The sequence below is a fragment of the Dermacentor andersoni genome, chromosome 7, assembly GCF_023375885.2.
Source record: "Dermacentor andersoni chromosome 7, qqDerAnde1_hic_scaffold, whole genome shotgun sequence".
NCBI lineage: Eukaryota > Metazoa > Arthropoda > Arachnida > Ixodida > Ixodidae > Dermacentor > Dermacentor andersoni.
Window position 1 is genome coordinate 137,685,313 of NC_092820.1, and position 11,215 is coordinate 137,696,527.

Below are 11,215 nucleotides of genomic sequence, written 5' to 3' on the forward strand. Positions count from 1 at the left end.
TTCAGACGTTTTCGCAGCCCGTAGGGAGTCCCAAAAATCTGACGTTGGGTGTACAACTGACCAAGAAGATGCTTCAAATGGTCCGTGGGGTGAACGTGCGGCGCTCAAAAAACAAAGCGTTGGCTAACGCCGCTATGCAGGTGTCCCTCATGCAAACCAAATTAAACTCTTTAAAGCACTGAAACGCAACACTAAGGCGTTGTGCGCGTGTATGTCAGGACAGTTGAGGTTGGCACGCCACCTGTTGAGAGAGAATCTCACTTGTGGCAAAGCTCAGGCCTCATACCAGTGAGCTTGCTATCAGTTGATAGAAATAGCTCATATCCCTTTTAGTCACGGCGTCCATAATTGTGGACACGACCTATTTTTGCCATTTCTGTGCAATGGTAGCAAGAAATAGAGCACAAACATTAAGGGGGGACACTGCTATTAAATTAATGTTCATCATCTTTTTCCATCAATATTAATGAAACTTTCCAGTCTTGTTAAGGTTTTTGTGCTGATTTCAAATACGTAATTATATTTCCAATAGGCCATTTAGTTCTGAAGATAAATGAAACTCATTGTCCATCATTTGCGGAAACAATAGAAAAAAAACTGCGCTACAAAAATTCATATTGGCACACGCCTAGGTACTAGAAAGCATAAGAAACACAATGGTAGGAATACTTTTTTGATATATTAAATATTAGTAATTTTATAGCAATTCAATCTTCACTGTTCCAATTGTGGGTGCCCTATTGTGTGATCTAAAGCAGAACTGAAAAATTTTAAAGCATAAATTCCAAAATCTGTTCCTACCCCTGTGTGCTTTGTACATTCAGCTACGAGCCACAACAAAAATTATGCCTCTACCTGCCTTGAAGGCAGAGATATGGTTGCCGCAAATCAGCAAGAAGTCAAAAATCGGTGTTTTGAGAAAACGAGAAAAAAGAAGTGAAGTCACTTTTAATCAAAAGTGCAGAAAAAATTGTGCACTATTTCGCAGTGAAAGTAGCTAAAAGCTACCAGGAATGTAGTCACTTTGACTACGGCCATCCAAATGGCGTTTCCTGAAAGAATTCTGCATGTCCGTAGTGGTCTTGCGCTTTTTTGCAGATGCAACTGCTCGACGGCGGTCCTTCTCCACCATGCGTTTCATGCTGGGTATACCAGGGTTGAGGTGCAGCTCTTTCAATATTGCTGCAGAGGTCGTCTCACAGCCAGCATTGAATTTCATGACTGCCTCAGCTACTGCGGCTTGCACGGTGAACAGTGAAGCATGCTGTTCCTTTGGAGCCAGTGCCCATATCAGGGAGTGGAGAGACTCATTGCTGTTCTGAGTACTGCCCCGTAGGCACCGCTCAAGGAGCTTTTCATCAGACAGGCGCTCATAAATGGGCAACAGGGCTTCACAGACATGAGGAGGCAAATTGTAGCGGTGCTTAGGGGCTGCCTCACCCTTAGCGCTTGCTGCATTTTGCCGGCACCACGAGCTTGGTCCTGGTGGACAGTAGCTGTGGTCCGATATCAAGTCATTTGATGTTGTGTGGTGATAAGTTGCCATCACAGCCCGTTTCATTCCTTGCACATCACCCTTGTGAGTCTTCAGGGCCCAGCCATAATATCGTGTCAGCTTCGTGACTAAGTCGTTGGTTAGTTTGCCTTTACCACCAAGGCTCTCCAATCCAGGTCCCTTATGCTTTGCAATAAGGTTTCGCAAACTTGTGCCCATACGTTTCTGTACATGGTTTGTACAGTCTTCCTTTTCCACTGAAATGTATCCATACACTCTGGCTTCCTGCAGCGCAAGGAAAGCGCGACTGTCACCATCTGAGAGTAGGGTTGTGTACCTCAGGTTATGCCGCTGCAGTGACCTTTGGAAAAGGATGAGGGCAGCTTCAACTTCCATTTCTCCGGCCTTCTTGGAGGTGTTTTTCTGACAGGCATGGCTCTCCTTCCAAGCTTTATAACTCGGGTCATTATCCTTTGGCCCATGCTCACAACCAGCGCAGAAGTTGCTGAGCACCACATAGTCGAGGACTAGCCCCGTAAACAGCTCTATGACGGCGCCTACGCCAATGTGAGACGAGTGGCCGCGCGTCATCCAGGAACCGTCGTATGACACGGCAATATTTCCCGGATTTCCAAGCTCCAATTCGTCGTACAGTTGCCGAACCGATTGCGCGCACAGTGCCGTCTGCTTCTCGGCAGCAAGTGCCGCCGCGGGTGCCAGCTTCCTTTTCACATACCGCTGCCACGTTTTCGTATGAAGACCACGGTGGGAGATGTTCATTGTGGCAAAAATATCGTTCAGCGCCGTTCGCCGATTCCCGGTGGCTTGCATCGCGCGCGCGGCAAGAACGTTCACAACAAACGGGTTGCACTTCTGGCTACCGTTCACGCGGGGCGAGCTCCACGCCGACGCGATATCACCGCAACACGCACACGCGATAACAATCTTTATGGCAAGGCCATATTCTCGTTCGCGTTTGCCTACTGTGACGCTACCGCCGCACACCTTGCACTTCACAAACGACATCAGTTCGTTCACGGCGTCCAAACAAACGATAGCGAAGACTACCTCCACATCGACTGGTTCGGCCGCAACGTCGTCGGCGTGAGTAAGGGAATCCAACTTCCGTTTTGTTGCTGGCGTTGAAGCAAGGACTTGAAGTTTTCTTTTGGCATTCATATCCCTCTGCAGCAAATCCGCATGTTGCAACATTGCAGTGTCATGCCGAAGGCGGCCGCCGTCCGTAACAACTTCACTCGTTGGTGAGCTGGCTAGGCCTACTTCGGCGTCGTCCGCGGCTTGGGCAACATTTGCGGTTGGCGGCGGGCTATTCTCGATGTTTTCCGAAGGAACAGAGCGCTTCTGAAAGTTATAAGTTGTTCGCTCGTTCTTTTTACCGAACTTGTTCATCGTGGCGAACTTCCTCGGTGGATTGGACATAGTTCCGCACTTGTCACAAACGTACGACTGAGAACAACGAGGCGCACCGTCGCGTCGCCTGCGGAGTGGAGCAGACGACGGGAACCTCGCGCAGCCAACCACAGCACGCGTTTTTGGTCACGTGCGCTAGTCAACGAATCGGATCGCGCGTTCGGACTTCTTTTTCTCCCCGGATTTCAACGTCACTGGCGAACCGACGGAGTCACTTTTGGCGGGAAAATAAAGAAGGAAGGCTCCTCTTTCCGACGATACCAAGATGGCTGCGATCGCGCGCATAGAAAAAGAGCTACGCGCCGCGATAAAAAGGGCTGTTTTTGCGCGGAATTCAGCTCACAGTGATGTTATAAATTGATATTGCGGACGAAATACTCTTCCCTGAGATTCGAAACTTAGTGAATTAAAGGAATATTAGCTGTAGATATTGAAAATCTTTTTCAAAAAATCGATTTTTTCGCGATTTTTTCGCCGCAAAGAGCCGTGTCCCCCCTTAAGCTGAGGGTAAATTGAACGTTCTTGATAACCTAAATTCCATTTTACTTCTGAGTGATATGTATCCGTACAGAGTACCACTTTGGTGAAGACACGACAGTGTTTAACATGATGTTTGACGTGGGGAATTTCAGTAGCAGCGTCGAAATATATTTTTTCTTTCTTTAAATGCTTAAGACAAACGAATAACTTGTGCATGTAATTCGAGTGGGGGATTTAATCCTTTTTATTAAGAAACATTGCATGACGGACTTTACAATATTCAAATATTTAGTTGCCCTGTAATTATAATGACTCATCATAAAATGCTCAGTCTTTCTACCACCTTGATTTGCTTTTGGTGGAGTCTCAAGCAGCATCTATGTTTCACACATGGATAGACAGTTGATCATAATTCATGACTGAAGGAGATATTCGAAAATATTTGTTTCTATATGTATCTCCTTATTATTCTTATTTGAGAATGTTCGATTCAACTTGCAATGAGCTTTAACATCTTTTAAAAAATGTTTCATTCATTGTGCATTTTACGAATCCCTCCCTTCTGATTTCTTTTTGAATCAAATAAATGCTACTCCTTACTATTCAAACTGGATTAAGTCATTAAAAAAAAAAATTAGCATGCTTACTAGAGAGTGACAGCATTGGGCGACGTGGTGTCAGCCTGTCTTGGCATAGAACAGAGTTCTGTGTCACTCAGGGAATTTTGCACAGGCACTCGGGGAAAACCTGGAAAATTCAGGGAATTCAGAGATGCAAACTCGGTAGGCACCCTGTATACTGAATCGTGACCAAAAATGGCCAAATTATTTTGAATGACCCTAGTTGCCAACACGTTGTACCTCCACAGAAAGAATAAGTTCGCTTCTGTTTGCACTGTCCCATGAAATGTGTGCTGCCACCTACCAACAGCGTGGCTAAACACTGAAACAAAACTAGGCCCATCTGTGGCATTGCTAGAAAATGGAAAGCAGCACTGACAAGCTAATTGCTCATTTTTTATAAGAAATGTGTGGACAAACCCAGCTCATCCAATGTAAGCAAGGGGTTAGCGTACAAGTCGTCTTCATTACAGTATTGTCAGTTGTCTTGAAAGCTCTTTGCTTTGTTTAGCCTTCTGCTCTGGGCTTCGGCCTAAAGGGTGTGGGTGCACGGTCATGCATTACTGGGTGCAAACGTGTGTCGCGTCATGTGGCACGTGGAGTCGTGTCATTTCAGAGCATTGAGCCAATTGATTTGCATACTCTGTGGAGGATGTGCTGTACATTCTCGTTTCTCTGGGTGCTCTCTTGGTTGATCGTGCTTGGGAAGATTGTCGCTTTTGCTCGAGTGGTGCCTGGTGCGATGCCTCACTGGAGTGACGGTCATTATGCACTGGTTTAGCCAATCGGTGTTCAGAGACAGGGATACCCGTCAAAGTGATCAATCTAGTATATAGTGCTAGATGCTCTTTGCAAAGAGTTCCGTCCAAACGAGACAGGTACACAGGGCATAGCAATAAAAAAAAAAAAAAAAAAAACATGCTCCTTTGCAGTGTGTTTGCAGCTAGCGTAGGTGGACTATTACTGCACGTAATACCGTAGAACCTTGTTAACACGATCCCATTACATATGATTTCGTGGCGCTAGCATTCACGATCGAGAACGCAAAAAGTGACACACTTCAGTCACACTTCTTTTTTGCCGGTTCATACGTTCCCAGCCCGGAAAACACAATCTTTCGGTACCAATGTTTGGTACGTGCCAAACTGTGATTGTATATGTTTTGGGCCAATAGATCCCGTGTAAGCAAATAAACGCACATGGTGCATGCAATTGAGAACACTAGTTGCTCACCACAGCAGCTTCCCCACAATGCTCGCCCGCACTACCTCCTGCTTGTCGTATGTGAAAACGATGGTGCGCATAAAGTTCCCTGTTCCAGCACCAGCAAACTTCCTCCTGGGTCATCGCACGCTGCATTCCCAGCTGTGGCCGCCAACCCCCATCATTTCGGAGTTTGTGGCAATTGCAGCTTCACCTATCTGTTTCGCAGCACGTGGGGCGTAGCACCGATGGAAGAGCGTACTGCATACTTTTAATGTTCAATAACTGTACGTTCTCCCAGATGGTATTTTTTTTCTCGCATTTTATTTCAATATGTGCCACTGTACTGTGCCACCTGTCGCAGTCATTGCAAGTGAAACTGAAGTGCTTAAGACGACTTGTACACGTCCGATATTTGAAAACTTGGCACTGTGTCTGTGTAGAGACACTGCACCCTATCTCCCAGACTTCACTGCGGCACTTGTCGAGTAACCACCCCTGAGACCCCCTTTCATGCTCTTCCTCTTTGACGTGCGCAGGCCACGACTGCTCGATCCGGCTGTGGAACCTGGACAACAAGACGTGCGTGCAGGAGATTACCTCGCATCGCAAGAAGTTTGACGAGTCCATCTTCGACGTAGCCTTCCACCCGTCGAAGCCGTACATTGCCAGCGCTGGAGCGGATGCCCTCGCCAAGGTCTTCGTCTGAGGAGGAAACCGGCAGCAGCAGCCGAGGTGTGTCGTACGAAGAGGTACGAGAAGGGAAGATACAAGGAGACCGATCCTTCTCTCTCCGCGCACTATCTCTCGCACACTCGCACACACGCGCCTCTCCGCCCCTCGGTCCTCCCGCCACGTGTACCACACCGGCGTCACCACCGTTGTCATCGGCAAGTGTCGGGCAGAGGAAGAGCGGGAGCTGGACACATTCTCGGCGATCGCCTTCAAGCACTCCTCATGTTGCGGGAGAGAGGGAGACTGTGTTGCCTTGTGTGTGTGCGTGCGCGTGTGTTTCAGCCGCCTAACCTAACTTATTGAACCACCACCGCCGCTGCTCGGGGGAGGTTTCGGGAAGGGGAAAGGAACATTAAAACTCTCACCACGTATTGTAAATTTTTTTTTTGCCCCCTCGTGTTGTTTTCACCTGATCTTCCTTTAATACCGTTTTTTTTTTTTTTTTTCGTTTATTGTCATTATGCACTGTCATCGAGTCCTGCCCCGTCCGTCACCTCCCTCCTGCTTGTGGCATGCATTGCCACATATCTGAGGATGGCGGGAATAAGAGAAAGAGAGAGAGAGAGGGAAGGAGGGCCATCGTGCATGCACCACCGAGTCAACAACGGAACAACCAGCAGGGGCTGAAGAAAGGAGGAGATACGAAGGCTTTCGGCAGGGGGGTTTGCATTGACCACCGCTGCCCCGTCTAGCCAAGCACTGCAGACGTGAACCTTCTTACTTTTTTTTTTTTGCTTCTCCGCTCACCCTCCTCCTCTCTTGGCGGCGGATCACAAATCCTAGAGAAGTGTGCTCGTCAGGAAGATTGCAACGTCTGTCATGCCGAGCTTTGTGGTGTGACCTTCCCGGAAGCGGCAACATCGCTGCCGCTACCATCACCACTGACGGATTGCTAGTGCCGCAGTAGTAGCTTTGTTCCACGTGTTGCTGGAGCGTTGAAACCAAGAAGGCCTCTCTGTCGTCCCTGTGTGCGCTAAAGATAAGAAGCTGTGCACACGGGTGTGGTAACTACGGAAAAATCTCTTGATCTTGCCCTGCGTGCGTATGTGCTGCCATGCACTGCGCCTTACTTTTTTTTCCCTCCTTCCCTTTTTGTGTGGACTCTGTTGTGAGCTCAGTTTTTTTTTATCCCCCCCCCCCCTGTATTGTCCTTCAGACGTATGTGTGCCATCATCTGCGTGTGTGTGTGTTTGTCAGTCCTTTCATCAGTTCCTTGCGTGGTTCATTGATGGACTCGCGCAGTCTTCTAGCCTTCGGAACCACGGCAAAAAATGGGAAGGACGCTCGGTAGTTGGCCGCAGCTAGTTTTGTCTTTGACAAAAAGTCGTCAGCGTTGCCCCTTCCCTCGAGTGTGAAACGGTCGAGTCTGGATGGAAACTTTTTTTTCCCGTGGCAGTGGCGCGGGAGAAGGCTCCCCTGACATTAGTTTTGCAGGCCTGGTAGACTCATGTAGGGCTCTTAGTGTTAGACGCATGGCAAAAGAAGCGAGAGCTTTCGAGGCCACCATCGCCGAAGACGAGCATGGCAGTCAACACTGTGACTTTAACTCACAGGAAGAGAAACAAGCAAGACAAAAGCACCCGTGCCGCTCTTTGCTTTCCTTTTTTTTTTTTTTATTCTCTGCTCGCCACTGTAAACTGTACTAACCGAAGAGATGTGAACAGCATGGCCTTTGACCCACAGCACCTGTTTAGTGTCCCGTCTCGGCTGTGGAAGTCTATTCTGTGTACAGAGGAAAAAAAAAAACGTGGCTGATCGGAAAGTTGCTTGCTGCAGCAGATGTGGTGGTCACTGCAGTGCTTTTTTTTTTCCTCTGTTGGTGAGCCATTGTGTTGGCAAGCTCTTTGCTGACGGGCACTGTCAATCCTGTCAGCAGACCAGTAGCAGTCGTCTGTCAATAACATGACTTGTGTCTCAGATGGCTGAGGGAGGACTACAAAGTTGTACATTGTTTTTTTTTTTGGTCATCGGGGGTCAGTGCATTTCGCTCGGCTGTGAAAAAGAAGTGAGGTGCGATTTGTTGGGCGTGAAAATGAAATCTCCTCCCGCTTCCAACCCAGCCGCGCTTGCCCTACCTTCCTTAGAGGTTTTCACGTTGTTCCTACCACCTTTGTGTGTTTTGACTCGTAATTCTGCACTGTCGTTTTTTTGGGAGTACTAAATTGTGCAGGAAGAGAGACGAGTCACAGTCCAACACCTTTATTCTTTTTTTTTTTTGGATATGCCAGGCAGTGGTATTTGAGCTCCGAAAAGGTGAAACCTGAAGAATGTGGCACTTTCCACGCGTCGCCTTTTTTTTTAGGCCCAGAAGGAGTCGCAAAACTTGGTTTCCCGCCACCATTTCTACTTACCTGAACAGAAAAATGGGCAGCTTGAAAAGCAGTTTTCCTTTGCTTGTTGTCAAATTCTCTCGTTTTGATGAGGGACTACCAGAAAAGGCTGTCTTGCCATAGCTTGGTTTTTTATTTTCTTTGCAGGCTATTTATTAATGCAGGATCCTTCTGTTCTTTACAACTTCTATTTTATTTATAACAGTTTGCACCTGTTCTTTCCACTCTTATCGATCCTTTGGTCTTGTGCTCTGCAGGCATGCCAGTTTAAACGAGGAAGGCAGGGCTACACTCCCAAATCGCCCCCATCCGGTGTACCGAATGTTGCATAAATAAAGAAGATGGTCACCAACGGCCTTTCTGGCCAATGGCTGTCTCGTTCGCACTCAAATTTGGCACAGAGATAGCATTTCGCGGTGAATTTTGTCGGACACAGTTGTTATGGCGCAGTGCTTGCTTGTTTTGTTCAGAGTAGGTCATCGGATCTGCATGTCATCCGTGGCTATGGAAGACGGTAAAAGTAATAGGTAATATTCGAAACATGGTGTCTACGACATGTTTTCGGCTCTGGGCCCGTACAGTTGGCAAAACTATGGCCTTCGATATCGGCTTCTTATGCCTAGAGAGAGCCATCGCTGGGGTGTTGGCACTTCTTGTGCCGAGTGGAACCGTGTCTTGCATTGTCGGTGCGGCGCACCTTGTCTCAACATAATATTGCGTACAGTACCTGGGAAAACTGATTTCTTTGATTCTTGTTGAATGAAACAGAAAGGTGCTGTATTAAAACATGGTATTAAAAATACGCACTGCAGAATGCTGCCCCTGTGAGATGCTGAGCGCAAACCAAGGCAGTGGTTGAGCCAGATGACTTGTCCAAGCCAGACTCCTTTATGTATGCGCCGCTTGGCACACTGTGGGCAAGTGTCTTTGTGTGAATGCCGTGCCGTGTCTCTTAAGGAGGACTGCTTAAAAGACGTGGCGAAGAGAGGTCAGAAAGAGGAATGCCTGCGAAAGACTGTGGACGTGGGGGACACACTGACCTGTGTAATTTTTTTTTTCCTGCATTGTAACGTGTACAGAACTGTATGTAGTCATTTGCGAATGTTTATTAGTAGAAGAAAAAAAAATGCAATTTATCTGTTCTTGTTTTACGATTTGCCTGCCTTTAAATTTTTTTTTTCCTTGAAATGTACTTGTGTGTGTGTGCGTGCTCTAAGGGCGGGTCTCTCTCTGCCAAGTTTCAACTGACTTGAGTATGTGTGTAGATTTTTTTTCCCCCCCAAGGACGCTGCTACTCAGTATGGCATTTCACATTTCCATCTATTGGCTTACTGTTGTGCCACAGTGTTTGGCTAAGAAGCAGGTGGTTGCGATGAGTCTGTGTAGGTAGAATAAAATGACAAGTTGTACCATCACAGCTGCTATAAAGTGCTGCTTGTTCCAGTTTCCAAATAGCGAGCTGTATTAAGCCAATACAGGGGGACTTGCAAGATAAGACGGCTGCCACTTGTTTTTCAAGTTTTCAGTGCCCCATTGGCTCAATTTTTTCGCCAGACTATAGTGCAGCAAAGAGCTTGTTGAACAGCTTCACTACTATGCAATGGCAAAAAAAAAAAAAAAAAAAAAATGTTGGAAGTCTTTTGGTAAAGCAAGTGCGTAACAGACTTGTTCACCTACTGTTCACAGCTCTCAATTCTCCTAGATGCTGCGGTTGAGCTGTTTAATTTCATATTTATGCTTCAGTCAGGAATTTCAGTACTAGCTTAATGAAATTTTTTTTTTCCTGACATGCTTTAATTTGATGGGGCAGACATGAGTGTTGTAGAATGCTGGCTCACTACCATGTTTCAAACATTAAAACATTTTTTTGTCCACTGTCTAAAGGGTTTCTGTGACTCTGCAACGGGTGCAGCGTCCTTGGATTATCTGTTTGCCAGTAGCAGATGGAGGGCTCCTCCGTTTGTGTATGTCTATGTTACCAAGTTTATGTGCAGAGGATTTAAATAAAGCAAATACAAAAACTAGGTTTTCAAAGTTGCAATGGGAGGGGAGAAAGCGTGGCGACGTGAGAATGCAGAAGCTGGGACGTCAGTTTTCGCGTCTTGTTTTATTTCGTCATTGCGCTGGTTCCGGCTTGAACGACGAGACGAGGAAGAAGTTTTTTTCGATAAAAATGGTAAATAAAGTTTGTGAGTGACCCAGTGGTTCAGCGTGTGGTTCTTGTACTTGTGAAAACCAAGAGAGTCCCTACGTAACTGTCCGTCCATTTTTCCTGAGTGTTCTGTTTGGTGACCATGTCAACATGTTGAATCTGTAATAACTAAGTCAAATTTCAGTTCTTCAAGTTGAGAAACCCCAGGTGGTCAAAATTATGCTGGTGCCTTTGCATCATGTCTCGTAACCTCTCTGCTGCTTCGGAATGTTAAACGCCATAAATCTGTTGCATCACTCAAGCTAGGTAGGTTGCTGCACAAGCTATTCAGCTGCCCTCTGGTGAGCAGTCAAGAGGGCAGGCCTTTGCAAGCCTGGCACTAATTGTCTGTGCTGTGCTCATTGCAGACAATACTGCAGTAGCAGAATTGCACTGCGAGGAGCCTAAACCATTTGAGCTTGATGCAGAAATGGTCTCGCCTCGCCACAGCTCTTGAAGATGAAGCGTTTCTGGGCATAGGTTAATCAGTGGTGCATCCTTTGCACTGTTTAGACTAGCATCAACATTAATAGTGGTGTTGTCTTCCAATGTGCCCCACCAGAATTTTGATGAGTGATCGTGTTTATGGGGTTCTGCTAGCTTCTGACACTATACGCAGTTAACGTAATAAAGACATTTTACAATCCTTTTAGAAGAGCCATAGAACATGGCGATTTTAACACCAATCGGTGTCTAGAGATTTGCATGCTACGCTATAACGAAACGAGAT

At 46.7% G+C, this 11,215-nt stretch overlaps 1 protein-coding gene across 5 annotated transcripts in view; it reads left to right on the plus strand.

The window, feature by feature from the left end:
- Nucleotides 1-10,498, plus strand: part of Cka (Connector of kinase to AP-1) — a 100,421-nt gene extending 89,923 nt beyond the window's left edge. For all 5 annotated transcript variants that reach the window (XM_050180964.2, XM_050180966.2, XM_050180965.3 and 2 more), the window contains one exon: nucleotides 5,769-10,498. In XM_050180964.2, the coding sequence (XP_050036921.1) occupies nucleotides 5,769-5,938 (170 nt within the window). In that variant the 3' untranslated portion in view covers nucleotides 5,939-10,498. The remainder of the gene's footprint in view (nucleotides 1-5,768) is intronic.
- The last annotated feature ends 717 nt before the right edge of the window (nucleotides 10,499-11,215 follow it).